Raw genomic sequence first — 15528 nt, 5'->3', positions numbered from 1 at the left:
TTAGAGGGTTAAAGGATGCTATCTGGTGTAATGAGAGAACCTCTAGTGTGTACTGAAACATATCGGTTTTGTGTGTGTGTGTGTTTGTGTGTGTGTGTGTGTCCTCTCCTTCTATCTCCATCCCACACAGCTCATTAGGCAGGAATCCTGTGCTTCATTTGAGAGAGGTGACGGTTGGACAGGCAAACTGGCCACTGTCTGACACATACACACGTACGGGTATCTCACTCTGATCATAGGAAATTGAGACCTGGACGCTAACTCTTTGGGGGAAAAGGGATGTGTAAAAGGTGCGTGTTCTTACCTATTTGAAGGTATTTGACCCAGGATTGATCTGTGCTAGCATGGACAGATTCTAATTTCACCACCCCTATATTTTCACTAGTCCCTCCCTCTGACCCCGGCCCTGTTTACACACCATCAGTGTTGGCGCTGGAGCGTCTTCTAGAAAGGCACAGTTGAGGCGGGATTGTTCTAGCGGGACCTAACTAACATATACTGTATGTCCGAAACAAAACCTTGAAGAAAAGTTCAAAACAAACCATCCAACTATTGATGTTATAATTTATAGGGCTTTTTCTCAGGACTGTACGGCTGTTCCCTGTGCCAGCCCAGCTCGATCGGCGAGTTCTCTTTTTCTGGCGTATATTTGCGAAACATTCTGATGAGGCTATGTGTCAGAGCAGATGTAATGAAGAAAGCCATCAGAGTCATTAATATGGCTTATCTGATCTGCCGTTGGCTCACTGGCCAAACTAATGTAGGGACATGTCATCAGCATTAAGCAGAGGAGGACTCACATGCACGCACAGGCACGCACACACACACACACACACACACACACACACACACACACACACACACACACACACTCATCATGATCATCACCGTTAAGTAATCAGCTCAGAGTGAGACATGCTCAGGAATTCAACCCTACACACACACACCAGATATATAATTCAGATCTCTTAGTGATGAGTATACATATTTAACTGATGTCAGCTCTGCTGGGGGGTTTTAATTGGAGAGAAAGTTTTTATAAAATTAATGTTTTATAAAAATGTGTTTAACAATAAATGTCTTCATTAATTTGATGAAGGTATCTGCTAAAATGAGCTGAGTGGTTTAAGTCTAATGGATGAAGGGTCCTCTCTCTGGTGTTGTTCTATCCACAGGACAGGTTTAGAGGTTGGTTATCTCTGGTGTTGTTCTATCCACAGGACAGGGTTTAGGGGTTGATTATCTCTGGTGGTGTTCTATCCACAGGACAGGGTTTAGGGGTAGATTATCTCTGGTGTTGTTCTATCCACAGGACAGGTTTAGGGGTTGGTTATCTCTGGTGTTGTTCTATCCACAGGACAGGGTTTAGGGGTTGGTTATCTCTGGTGTTGTTCTATCCACAGGACAGGTTTAGAGGTTGGTTATCTCTGGTGTTGTTCTATCCACAGGACAGGGTTTAGGGGTTGATTATCTCTGGTGGTGTTCTATCCACAGGACAGGGCTTAGAGGTTGATTATCTCTGCAACAAAGGCTCAATTGGCATGGGATAGGTTGTTTTATTTGTGGTGGATGAGGTGAGTTTCTTTGATCACCAGGTTGAAAAGTGTTAAATAAATCCAAGCCATTGATGTTGGTTGTGTCACTGGGCCTGTCTGAATCCCTGTACTTGCGCTCTAAATAATACTCTGATTGGGTATGCAAAAATATAAACTTGAAAAATGTTTGCATGCTTTAAATGCCAGGATCATACTCATTTTGGCTTTTCATCCAGTACGAATTTGCTGCATGCTATTGTGGAAGAGTAGCATCTGTTAATAAGACCCAGGTGTGTTTGTCAACAGCTGCTGATCATAGAAGGGGATGGGCTGTACCACAATGAACGGATGTCGGAAAAACACCCAATTAAGCATTAGTTGACTTATTCTCTGTGTGAACCCTGAATATTTGTTGCTTACTGCTAACATTTCTACTAAATAATAGGTTCTAAATAGTATGTAGTATGATTAGTACACAGTATGTAACCTAGTTTTAGTAAGTAGTAGGCAAGACAGACTACGTGCTGTAGGCCCATCACACTTAACCTCCATTAACATGGTCGGTGTGAACAGTTACTCTCCCCTCCCCCCAGCCTAGGAACCATCATTTAAACAAATCTGAAATGGACCAAAATACATAATGTAGCAAATGCAGTTCTTAAATATACTTGAGTTCAACCTGCATGTGGTGTCTACTGTGATCCAGCTAAGGCCTCAAAAGCAACCTTCATATTTCAAAAGGTTATGTGCCAGGTTAGTGTGTGGATTCCTCTCCTACCCAACCACCTACTCAGTGAGTATGTTTACATGCAGATCAATAATCGGATATTAAACTGATTATGGCAGTAGGCTGAGTATGGTAATAGTCATGTAAACACTTTACTCTGCTTAACTTACTCAGCAAAAGGTCCAAATCAAAGTAAGTAAACGCTGATTAAAACATCTGGTTTTCTGTGCACTCTTTCAAATTATTAATTGGAGAAATAGTTCTCACCTACAGACTTTATATGTCCGAAATCAGAATCAAATAGGCTTCGCAAAAATAACGTTCGCTGTGGTAGAACGTTTATTTTGATTGCCGATTTTCTGCATTTATTGAAGTCCCATCAGTAGTCTGATTTCAGATGTGTCCATGCAAAAAGGATTATAAGGGAAACCGTTCTTCTTGCTAAGCATGTAAACGTTTTAAACAAACTATTATATTAATCTGACTATCCACAAAAATCGTATTATTGTGTGCATGTAACCGTACTCAGTGTGAGGATTTACCAAAACACCTCTCTCAAGGCCTACCTTTCACAACACATTCTATTTTTTTTTGTGTGTGTGTATGATTTTTTGTGTCTTTTTTCCCCGATGAGACCACCATCACTGCCAATACCCCCCTGAAAACATGTGAGTAGAAAAAAACAATCTAAATGTTAAACAGGTTCCCATCTCGTGTGCGTTCACCCCCCCTCCACCTCTCTCTCTCTCCTTTCTCTTCCCTCCTCTTTTTCCCCCTTTCTCTCTCGCTCTCTTTCTCTCTCGTTCTTCATTATCATCCCCTGACACCGGTGGAAACAAAGGATCCGTGTGTAATTTAGTCTTAATCATAACACCGTCCCTTCACAGCCATCCAGCCAGTCAGAGCGAGACCGCACACATCAGCCAGCCAGGAGAGAGATGCTCATGTGAAACCGGTCTCTTTAGGACTGGTAGGTAATTACTGTCATTAGAACACTCCAGAGTGTGTGTGGACGTGCTGTATAATTGATGGTGAATTAATGTGTGGCAGGCAGTGGATATGAGGGATCCTTCGGCACTCAGAGAGAGGGGTCTGCTGTCATGCCTGGGGTTCTTGGTGCTACAGTGTATGTGTTAGACAGAACCCCAAAACAGGCTCTGCCAGTGGGGGGGCAACATTTCTCTGCCCAAAATCTGTTTTTGTATGGGGGGCAATGAGAGAGTGTCGAATTTAGTCAGGATAAACATGAATTGCTATTTTGATATGTGAGGCTGAAATGATCTAATAGAAGTTTGGTAATGCTTAGGTTGTTACCAATGTACTGATGTATAAGTGTGATGCACGTGACATCCCAGCAACTTGGAGAAAAAACACTTCATATCGGAGTTGTCCCTGTTGAAATTTGAATATTCATGAGGCTGACATAGCATCTCACTCTCCATTGAATACAGACAGTTGACATCAACACCCCTCATCAAATATTCAAAAAAGTATTGGAATAACGAGATGTATCCCTCAATGCAAAGAGAGGAGTAGGCGGGTGCTTGACAGCCCGCCGTTCTGCTCTGGACGACAAATCCCGGTAACACTTTACTTGACACCCAGCGTCATAACCATGTCATAACAACTGACATGACTTATAATAACTAAAGTCATAATATCTCATAATATGGTCAGAACATTGTCATGACCCATACACCTGTTGTGACATATATTGCATTATTTTATGGATGGTTATGACACCTACATAAGAGTGTCAACCCTGCCAAGAAGTTTCCTTTCGTTTAAAAGGTCCTTTCTTAGGTCCTTTGTTGTACAACAGTGTGGTCTACAATAGGTCTAAATATATGTGACCGTGTGGTCTACAACAGGTCTAAATATATGTGACAGTGTGGTCTACAACAGTGTGGTCTACAATATGTCTAAATATATGTGACAGTGTGGTCTACAACAGTGTGGTCTACAACAGTGTGTTCTACAACAGTGTGGTGTACAACAGGTCTAAATATATGTGACAGTGTGGTCTACAACAGTGTGGTCTACAATATGTCTAAATATATGTGACAGTGTGGTCTACAACAGTGTGGTCTACAACAGTGTGGTCTACAACAGGTCTAAATATATGTGACAGTGTGGTCTATAACAGTGTGGTCTACAACAGTGTGGTCTACAACAGGTCTAAATATATGTGACAGTGTGGTCTACAACAGTGTGGTCTACAACAGGTCTAAATATATGTGACAGTGTGGTCTACAACAGTGTGGTCTACAACAGTGTGGTCTACAACAGTGTGGTCTACAACAGTGTGGTCTACAACAGGTCTAAATATGTGTGACAGTGTGGTCTACAACAGGTCTAAATATATGTGACAGTGTGGTGTATAACAATGTGGTCTACAACAGTGTCGTCTACAACAGTGTGGTCTACAACAGGTCTAAATATATATGACAGTGTGGTCTATAACAGTGTGGTCTACAACAGTGTGGTCTACAACAGGTCTAAATATATATGACAGTGTGGTCTATAACAGTGTGGTCTACAACAGGTCTAAATATATATGACAGTGTGGTCTATAACAGTGTGGTCTACAACAGGTCTAAATATATATGACAGTGTGGTCTATAACAGTGTGGTCTACAACAGTGTGGTCTACAACAGTGTGGTCTACAACAGTGTGGTCTATAACAGTGTGGTCTACAACAGTGTGGTCTATAACAGTGTGGTCTACAACAGTGTGGTCTACAACAGTGTGGTCTATAACAGTGTGGTCTACAACAGTGTGGTCTACAACAGTGTGGTCTACAACAGTGTGGTCTATAACAGTGTGGTCTATAACAGTGTGGTCTACAACAGGTCTAAATATATATGACAGTGTGGTCTACAACAGTGTGGTCTACAACAGGTCTAAATATATATGACAGTGTGGTCTATAACAGTGTGGTCTACAACAGGTCTAAATATATATGACAGTGTGGTCTATAACAGTGTGGTCTACAACAGGTCTAAATATATATGACAGTGTGGTCTACAACAGTGTGGTCTACAACAGGTCTAAATATATGTGACAGTGTGGTCTACAACAGTGTGGTCTACAACAGTGTGGTCTACAACAGGTCTAAATATATATGACAGTGTGGTCTATAACAGTGTGGTCTACAACAGGTCTAAATATATATGACAGTGTGGTCTATAACAGTGTGGTCTACAACAGGTCTAAATATATATGACAGTGTGGTCTATAACAGTGTGGTCTACAACAGGTCTAAATATATATGACAGTGTGGTCTACAACAGTGTGGTCTACAACAGGTCTAAATATATATGACAGTGTGGTCTATAACAGTGTGGTCTACAACAGGTCTAAATATATATGACAGTGTGGTCTATAACAGTGTGGTCTACAACAGGTCTAAATATATATGACAGTGTGGTCTATAACAGTGTGGTCTACAACAGGTCTAAATATATATGACAGTGTGGTCTACAACAGTGTGGTCTACAACAGGTCTAAATATATATGACAGTGTGGTCTATAACAGTGTGGTCTACAACAGGTCTAAATATATATGACAGTGTGGTCTATAACAGTGTGGTCTACAACAGGTCTAAATATATATGACAGTGTGGTCTACAACAGTGTGGTCTACAACAGGTCTAAATATATATGACAGTGTGGTCTATAACAGTGTGGTCTACAACAGGTCTAAATATATATGACAGTGTGGTCTATAACAGTGTGGTCTACAACAGGTCTAAATATATATAACAGTGTGGTCTATAACAGTGTGGTCTACAACAGGTCTAAATATATATAACAGTGTGGTCTATAACAGTGTGGTCTACAACAGGTCTAAATATATATGACAGTGTGGTCTATAACAGTGTGGTCTACAACAGGTCTAAATATATATAACAGTGTGGTCTATAACAGTGTGGTCTACAACAGGTCTAAATATATATAACAGTGTGGTCTATAACAGTGTGGTCTACAACAGGTCTAAATATATATGACAGTGTGGTCTACAACAGTGTGGTCTACAACAGGTCTAAATATATATGACCGTTTTTTTAGAATATATATTTATTATTCCCTGCAAACCCTACCGCCCTTCCCCCAATTGGAGTAAACTAATAAACAATAACACTTAGGCTTCTACCTTCAGTTTATACTTATTATACACATTTTTACAGACACAATCTATTTTACAATAGTAATATTTTGTTTGTTTTTAGTCCTTCCTCTATTTCTGATGTCCATCCAGTTTGATTTCTATTTGTAACTGTGCTATTTCACAACATTTCTGAACCTATATACATTTTACAGACTCCCTTCAGCTCCATTCAACCCCTCCCATCTATCTCTCAACACCATCCAGTCCCACCCTTCAGCTCCATTCAACCCCTCCCATCTCTCTCTCAACACCATCCATTTTGGATTTCTATTTGCCATATATTTTTCAACTGTGCTGTGATGCTTCACAAAAGTACTGAACCTTTCTGTTCTCATAGCTTCTACAGATTGTAAATTAAAGATAAATATTTTTGTTAAAATAATTATTCTATTATTGATTGATTGACTATGGATTTTCAAATCATCCAGTATTGCTATCTGCAGCGTTAGTTCTAGGAAAATGTTGCAATTCTTCAGCCATTCCTGGACCTGTGTCCAAAAACGAGCTACATATGGACAATACCGAAATAAATTATCTAATGACTCTGCCTCCTCACAGCAAAATCTGCAGAGCTGGGAAAATTGTATCCCCCATATATATAACATTCTATTGGTTGCAAAAATGTTGTATAGTAATATAAATTGAAAAATTCAAAGTTTTGAATCCGACGTTGTTTTGCGTGTCAATTCATAAACCATGTGCCATGGAATGGGTACATTGAAAATCTGTTCCCAACTATTTTGCAATTTAAATGGCACAGCTGTCAATTTTTTGGTCCTTAAATGAAATTGGTATATGTTTTTATTTATCACACTTTTCTTTAACCATTTATGTTCTTTAATACAGGGCCGACATACAAGTTCCTTACTTTTTCCCCCTTCTACTTGCCTCTTCCATTGTGGTAATGCTGCAATTAGTTGGTTGTAATTTTGGGTAGAGCAGACAATTCTATATGTCTGTTTGCTGCATGTGTGACATAACTCCACCAGTCCTATTTATATCATTCACAAAAATTATACCTTTTTTTAAAATTTCATCTGAAAAAATATATATTTTTTTTAATAAATTAGTATATTTGAGTTTAACCACAATATTTGTTGTATTATTTGTTCTGTCTTTTCAGATGGATTCAACTGAAACATTGTTGTTAGGGCGGAGACACAAGCATCGGGTCATTTTATCCATATCTCTGGTTCTGTTAGGGAAGGACAGTGCTGTACACACACACACAAAAGAAGGAGAGGATTTGTAAATAAACTATAACATGTTTAAAAAATGATTTAAGAGAGAAAAACAGGGGACATGCTTTAAAGCAGAGCAAAACAGGGAGGTGTTAGCTAAGATTGTTCAACATCAGACATTTTGTTTGTGTTGCCAATATGAACACAACCCTGACATTGCTTATCTCGCCCTCCTTCCACAGGTGAAGACATTGGAGGAGGAGAACAACTCATTGACCAATCAGGTGAGGACTTTGGAGGAGAAGTACAGCTCGTTGACCACTCAGCTGCTAAGGTCACAGAGCCGGGGCCAAGACGACGTCCAGCGGCTAGCCAATCAGGAGGAGCGTCTGGTCGTACTGAGGACAGAGTCAGAGACGCTACAGGAGAAGTACAGCAGCAAGGTGCAGGAGGTGAGACAATATTCACCATTTCATTTAACATAATTACTCTATTTAATAGTACTGTCCTTCATTGGTGTTGAATGAGGTGAGCTTCCCCCTTTACGTGTCTAGAAAAAGCGCTATTGAAGTCCAATCAATTATTTGTATAATGAATGATATATTACACAAGTACTATTCACTACTGTATGATAATGACATTACTATCATCAGGATGCAGCAGTTAGAATTGTCATCACTTGATGTTGCTGATACTAAAATATCAACAATACAAGAGAGAGTCATCTGGCTTTTGTAATGCTTATTTATTGGTTAGAGAGGAACATTGGGGTGTTTAACCCCAGAACGGTTCACATCAGAAAGTTTAGTTCATTACAGCATTACATCATGGTGCTGTATTCACACAGGGAAGAGCAGGAAGCCACTGAAGGTGTTGTGGTTATTATTATTATCCCAGAGTCCACGGCCTGCAGAGAGACACATGTAGACCACATCTCCCTCATCCAGCTCTAGAGACAAAGCATTAGATATGTACTCATAATACTGATCATTGGTGTCATTATTAAAAATCCGTCTCTTGTAATTGTGGTAAGGGTAAACAGCCATGGCTTTCCCAGTGCGGTTTTCAAAGGCGGTGAACCTGAAGTAGTAGACTCCTCTCACTGGTGCTGTGAAGATACCGGTATCAGAGGTGAAGCAGGGAGTGATCATCACTGTCCATCTCTCAGACACCGTTAGTAATACTGGACTGTAGCCTGATTCAGTGTGTGTTGGATTAGTGTGGTCAGTACTTGTAGTTGTGTTGTAGGCCCTGCCAGTGTTGGTGAAGACTTTACTGTAGATCAGTGTGGTGTCAGTATTGAAGGGTCCTACCCCTCCTGAACGAGTCAAAGCAGCAGAGAGGCCACTTTTGTCTGTGAACACAGGAAGAAAACACAAGAGTCTAAGGCTTCAGTCTCACACGGTTTACTTGTTTAATTGATATTCATTGTGATTTGTTCTGTAGTACCAAACTATTATTGGAGTGTGTAGCTGTAAGAATATGATGAGAACTTAGTGCCTTCAGAAAGTCTACATACCCCTGGACTTATTCCACATTTTGTTGTTACAGCCTGAATCCATAATGGATTAAATATATTATATGTTCTAATCCATCTACACACAATACCCCATAATGACAAACGTAAAACATGTTTTTAGAAAATTTAGCAAAAGTATTGAAAATTAACTAGGAAATATCTAATTTACGTAAGTATTCACACCCCTGAGTCAATAACTGTTAGAATAGCCTTTGGCAGCGATTACAGCTCTGAGTCTTTTTGGGTAGGCCTCTAAGAGCTTTGTACACCTGGATTGTACAATATTTGCACATTATATATTTTTTAATTCTTCAAGCGCTGTCAAAATGGTTGTTGATCATTGCTAGACAGCCATTTTTAAATCTTGCCATAGATTTTCATGCCAATTTAAGTCACAAAACTGTAACTAGGCGACTCAGGAACATTCAATGTTGTCTTGGTAAGCAACTCCAGTGTATACTTGGCTTTGTGTTTTAGGTTATTGTCCAGCTGAAAGGTGAATGTGTCTCCCAGTGTCTGTTGGACAGCAGACTGAACCAGGTTTTCCTCTAGGATTTTGCCTGTGCTTAGCGCTATTCCTTTTCTTTCTATCCTAAAAAACTCCCTAGTCCTTGCCGATGACAAGTATACCCATACGATGATGCAGCCAGCACCGTGCTTGAAAATATGAAGAGTGGTACTCAGTGATGTGTTGGATTTGCCCCAAACATAATGTTTTGTATTCATCACATGAAGTACATTTCTTTGCCACATTTGTTTGTTTTACTTTCGTGCCTTATTGCAAACAGGTTGCATGTTTTGGACTAGTTTTATTCTGTACAGGCTTAATTCTTTTCACTCTGTCATTTAGGTTAGTATTGTGGTGTAACTGCAATGTAGTTGATCCATCCTCAGTTTTCTCCTATCACAGCCATTAAACTCTGTAACTGTTTTAAAGCCATCATTGGCCTCATGGTGAAATCCCTGAGCGGTGTCCTTCTTATCCGGCACCTGAGTTAGGAAGGACTGCTGTATATTTTGTAGTGACTGGGTGTATTGATACACCATCCAAAGTGTCATTAATAACTTCACCATGCTCAAAGGGATATTCAATGTCTGTTTTTTTTTTACCCATTTACCAATAGGTGCTCTTCTTTGCGAGGCACTGGAAAACCTCCCTGATCTTTGTGTTTGAATTGTATGTGTGTGGTACAGAGATGAGGTAGTCATTCAAAAATCATGTTAAAAGCTATTATTGCACAGTCCATGAAAGTTATTATGTGACTTGTTAAGCACATTTTTACTCCTGAACTTATTTAGGCTTGCCATAACAAAGAGGTTGAATAATTATTGACTCAAGACATTTCAGCTTTCATTCTTTTAAATGAATGAGTATTTTAACAAATTAACATAATACCATTTTGACGTTATGGGGCATTGTGTGTAGGCCAGTATTACAATCTCTCAATTTAATCCATTTTAAATTCAGGCTGTAACGCAACAAAATGTGGAAAAAGTCAAGGGGTGTGAATACTTTCTGAAGGCACTGTATGATTTGTAAGAGATTGTCTTATGGTTCTAATCTATTCCATTGATTCTACTTGTCACAGAGTATGTGTGGCCTGTCAGGCTGGGCATGTGTGTACTTTGTGTCATTTTCAGATCAAACTGCACCCAGATTCATTTTGTTCTGTTATTTAGTGTTTACTTTAACTAACCACATAAGATCTGGAAGAAACCATGTAGTCTGACAATAAATGAAAGATTAACAAATCCTAAAGAATTTAGAGATCCCACTATAAAGTATGTGTACGAAGATTTCCAGTGTGAAACTTGTTTTGTAAAGTTTGCATTCTCTGTCTTCAGCTCCTCCACCTCTGTCACGTTGTATAAAAAATATGGGGATGTAACCTAAACAAAAGAGCGGGGTCAAACCTCTAATAAATGCACAGGATGAGACCCGCAATAACAAGTGCACAACAATACACGGGACGAGACCCGTAATAACGAGTACACAATATACACAAGCACAAAAGCCGAAACTACAAAGCACAGGTACTCACAAGACCAACGGACATGGGAACAATAACCCACCAGAACACTGGTGAACAGAGGGCACAATTACTAATCAGGGGGAATGGGAACCAGGCGTGCGTAATGAAACAGTTCAGTGACGCCTAGAGGCCGGTGACGTAGACCTCCGGAGCTGGTGCGCGGAATGAGCAACGGTACTGGGGAAATCCGTGATAACAACCTTCTGACTGGCTGTCACTCTCGCCCCCATGGCTGACAGTTCAGCTGCTTGTCCTGGAATTATCTGTAGATCTTTTACTGTACTGACTTCACAATGAACCAAACAAATGTTAATGTTTCTACATAATGAGGCTTTACCTGTATTGTCTTTCTCCAGCTCCTCCACCTTGTTCTTCTGGAGCTGCTGTTGAGTAGTGGTGATGCTCAGCTCCTCTCTAAGAGTCATCATCTCCTTCTCACTGGCCTTCACTCTGGCCCTCATGGCTGACAGTTCAGCTGCTTGTCCTGGAATTATGGGAACAAAATCTGTTAATATTTGAATGTTCTTACATAGATATGTATGAATTATCTGTTCATTACCTGCGTTCTGTTCCACTACCTTCAACTTGGTGAGCCTAAGCTCAAATCGTGGCTCTTCTACCATGTCTTCACTGTCCTTCAGTCTGGACTCAATGTTATTCAGTTCAGTCTTGGTGACAGTCAACTCCACTCTATGTTCCACCACCATGTCTCATCTCCTTCAGCTCAGTCAGGATGTCAGGGGTGGTGGTGGTCTGACCGCTCGTCTGTTTGTGTGTCGTCTCTCTTGCTTCAGTCCCTCGGCTCTCAATCTGAACCTCTCTCAACTTTCTCTCTCCCCCTTCACTGTGACCCTGTTGAGTGATGTCATTCTCTCTGACCCCTCCACTCTCTTCCTGACTCCATGCTCCAGACAGACAGACCAGCAACATCAGCAGACCTACAGCACCACTTATTCTGAAATGATACATCTTTTAGACATGATGTATTCTATAGGCACAATCCCCTTCCTTATATACATGCACAAGTTAGGGAGCCACCGCATGAGAATTTAACATGTGTTTCTGACGTAAGTTGTACAACTAAAGCCAAATATTCTGATAGCGTGTCTTTATCTCCGTCAAGTCTGTACTGGTGCTGTGAAGCTCTGTCTTTATCTCCGTCAAGTCTGTACTGGTGCTGTGAAGCTCTGTCTTTATCTCCGTCAAGTCTGTACTGGTGCTGTGAAGCTATGTTTTTATCTCCATCAAGTCTGTACTGGTGCTGTGAAGCTCTGTCTTAATCTCCATCAAGTCTGTACTGGTGCTGTGAAGCTCTGTCTTAATCTCCGTCAAGTCTGTACTGGTGCTGTGAAGCTATGTTTTTATCTCCGTCAAGTCTGTACTGGTGCTGTGAAGCTATGTTTTTATCTCCGTCAAGTCTGTACTGGTGCTGTGAAGCTCTGTCTTTATCTCCGTCAAGTCCGTACTGGTGCTGTGAAACTCTGTCTTTATCTCCGTCAAGTCTGTACTGGTGCTGTGAAGCTATGTTTTTATCTCCGTCAAGTCTGTACTGGTGCTGTGAAGCTCTGTCTTTATCTCCGTCAAGTCTGTACTGGTGCTGTGAAGCTCTGTCTTAATCTCCGTCAAGTCTGTACTGGTGCTGTGAAGCTATGTTTTTATCTCCGTCAAGTCTGTACTGGTGCTGTGAAGCTCTGTCTTAATCTCCGTCAAGTCTGTACTGGTGCTGTGAAGCTATGTTTTTATCTCCGTCAAGTTCGTACTGGTGCTGTGAAGCTATGTTTTTATCTCCATCAAGTCTGTACTGGTGCTGTGAAGCACTGTCTTTATCTCCGTCAAGTCTGTACTGGTGCTGTGAAGCTCTGTCTTTATCTCCGTCAAGTCTGTACTGGTGCTGTGAAGCTCTGTCTTTATCTCCGTCAAGTCTGTACTGGTGCTGTGAAGCTCTGTCTTTATCTCCGTCAAGTCTGTACTGGTGCTGTGAAGCTCTGTCTTTATCTCCGTCAAGTCTGTACTGGTGCTGTGAAGCTCTGTCTTTATCTCCGTCAAGTCTGTACTGGTGCTGTGAAACTCTGTCTTTATCTCCGTCAAGTCTGTACTGGTGCTGTGAAGCTATGTTTTTATTTCCGTCAAGTCTGTACTGGTGCTGTGAAGCTATGTTTTTATCTCCGTCAAGTCTGTACTGGTGCTGTGAAGCTCTGTTTTTATCTCCGTCAAGTCTGTACTGGTGCTGTGAAGCTCTGTTTTTATCTCCGTCAAGTCTGTACTGGTGCTGTGAAGCTCTGTCTTTATCTCCGTCAAGTCTGTACTGGTGCTGTGAAGCTCTGTCTTTATCTCCGTCAAGTCTGTACTGGTGCTGTGAAGCTCTGTCTTTATCTCCGTCAAGTCTGTACTGGTGCTGTGAAGCTATGTTTTTATCTCCATCAAGTCTGTACTGGTGCTGTGAAACTCTGTCTTTATCTCCGTCAAGTCTGTACTGGTGCTGTGAAGCTATGTTTTTATCTCCATCAAGTCTGTACTGGTGCTGTTTTTGTTTGAAACTAAAACCAAGATCTTTAATTAGACCCTTAAAAGTTTAGGAAAATCGATCAACAATCCAACCGTTGATTTCTTAACAGATTCCCAAGCACATTTGAGTTGTCTGTGGGGTGTCATGTATAAGGGTCATATCTCTGTAAGCGTTAGAATTACGTTAAGGGTTAGGGTTAGGAGCTAGGGTTAGGGTTAGGATTAAGGTTAGGTTTTTGGGCTAAGGTTAGGGTAAGAGTATGGGTTAGGGGTTAGGGAAAATAGGATTTTGAATGGGACTGAATTGTGTGTCCCCACAAGGTTAGCTGTACAAGGCTGTGTGTGTGTGTTATAGCTGGACACACTGCGGTTGGAGGTGGAGGAGGCGTATTCTGACAACGCGCACCTCCGCCAGGAGAACCAGGTGGTCATGGCCAACGTCAACCGCTGGGTCAAAGAGCAGAGGTGGGTAGGACACCAACACATAGCAGATACATAGTAGGAAACACCCACACACACTCTCTGATTGCCAGCCCAGTATGATGCATCTCTCTCTGTGTGTGTCAGGGTTGCCAGTGAGAGTCTAGCTGCTAAGATCAGAGGTCAGAACAAGGTGCTGCTCATCATCAGTGAGGAGAAACAGTGAGTACATCATTCACATTCTGTATACTGCGTACCGTACTTATCATTATACTGTCTATCTTGCCGTTATATACACTACCGGTCATAGGTACCCATTCAAGGGTTTTTCTTTATTTTTACTATTTTATACATTGTAGAATAATAGTGAATACATCAAAACTATGAAATAACACATATGGAATCATGTAGTAACCAAAAAAGCAAATAAACAAATCCAAATATATTTTATATTTGAGATTCTTCAAATAGCCACCCCTTGCCTTGATGACAGCTTTGCACACTCTTGGCTTTCTCTCAACCAGCTTCATAAGGTAAGTGACCTGGAATGCATTTCAATGAACAGGTGTGCCTTGTTAATTTGTGGAATTTCTTTCCTTCTTAATGCATTTGAGCCAATCAGTTGTGTTGTGACAAGGTAGGGGCGGTATTCATATAGCCCTATTTGGTAAAAATCCAAGTCCATATTACGGCAAGAACAGCTCACATAAGTAAAGAGAATGGACAGTCCATCATTACTTTAAGTCATGAAGGTCAGTCAATACTGAACATTTCAAGAACTTTGAAAGTTTCTTCAAGTGCAGTCGCAAAAACCATCAAGCGTTATGATGAAACTGGCTCTCATGAGGACCACCACAGGAAAGGAAAACCCAGAGTTACCTCTACTGCAGAAGATAACTTCATTAGATTTACCCGCTTCAGAAATTGCAGCGCAAATAAATGCTTCATGTAACCGACACATTTCAACATCAACTGTTCAGAGGAGACCGTGTGAATCAGGCCTTCATGGTTGAATTGCTGCAAAGAAACCACTACTGAAGGACACCAATAAGAAGAAAAGACTAGCTTGGGCAAAGAAACATGAGCAATGGACATTAGACCGGTGGAAATTTGGTCTGGAGTCCAAATTTGAGACTCGTTATGGGTGAACGGATGATCTCCGCATGTGTATTTCCCACCATAAAGCATGGAGGAGGTGGTGTGATGGTGTGGGGGTGCTTTGCTGGTGACACTGTCTTTGATTTATTTCGAATTCACACTTAACCAGCATGGCTACCACAGCATTCTGCAGCGATACACCATCCCATCTGGTTTGGGCTTAGTGGGACTATCATTTTTTTTTCAAAACGACACTGACCCAACACACTGTGTAAGGGCTATTTTACCAAGAAGGAGAGTGATGGAGTGCTGCATCAGATGACCAGGCCTCTACAATC

The 15528-nt window shown here is 40.9% G+C and overlaps 1 protein-coding gene across 1 annotated transcript in view; it reads left to right on the top strand.

Annotated features, from left to right (window-relative positions):
- The window catches only part of LOC110535423 (golgin subfamily A member 6-like protein 22), an 88872-nt gene that overhangs the window by 51488 nt on the left and 21856 nt on the right, over window positions 1-15528 (top strand). The window contains exons 20-24 of the mRNA XM_036936649.1: window positions 2897-2930; window positions 3150-3232; window positions 7858-8067; window positions 14028-14137; window positions 14240-14314. Coding sequence (XP_036792544.1) covers window positions 2897-2930; window positions 3150-3232; window positions 7858-8067; window positions 14028-14137; window positions 14240-14314 — 512 coding nt within the window. The remainder of the gene's footprint in view (window positions 1-2896; window positions 2931-3149; window positions 3233-7857; window positions 8068-14027; window positions 14138-14239; window positions 14315-15528) is intronic.

This window comes from Oncorhynchus mykiss, chromosome 11 (genome assembly GCF_013265735.2).
Source record: "Oncorhynchus mykiss isolate Arlee chromosome 11, USDA_OmykA_1.1, whole genome shotgun sequence".
NCBI lineage: Eukaryota > Metazoa > Chordata > Actinopteri > Salmoniformes > Salmonidae > Oncorhynchus > Oncorhynchus mykiss.
The sequence above is the reverse complement of the archived record's forward strand: the minus strand, read 5'-3'. Positions and strand labels throughout refer to the sequence as shown.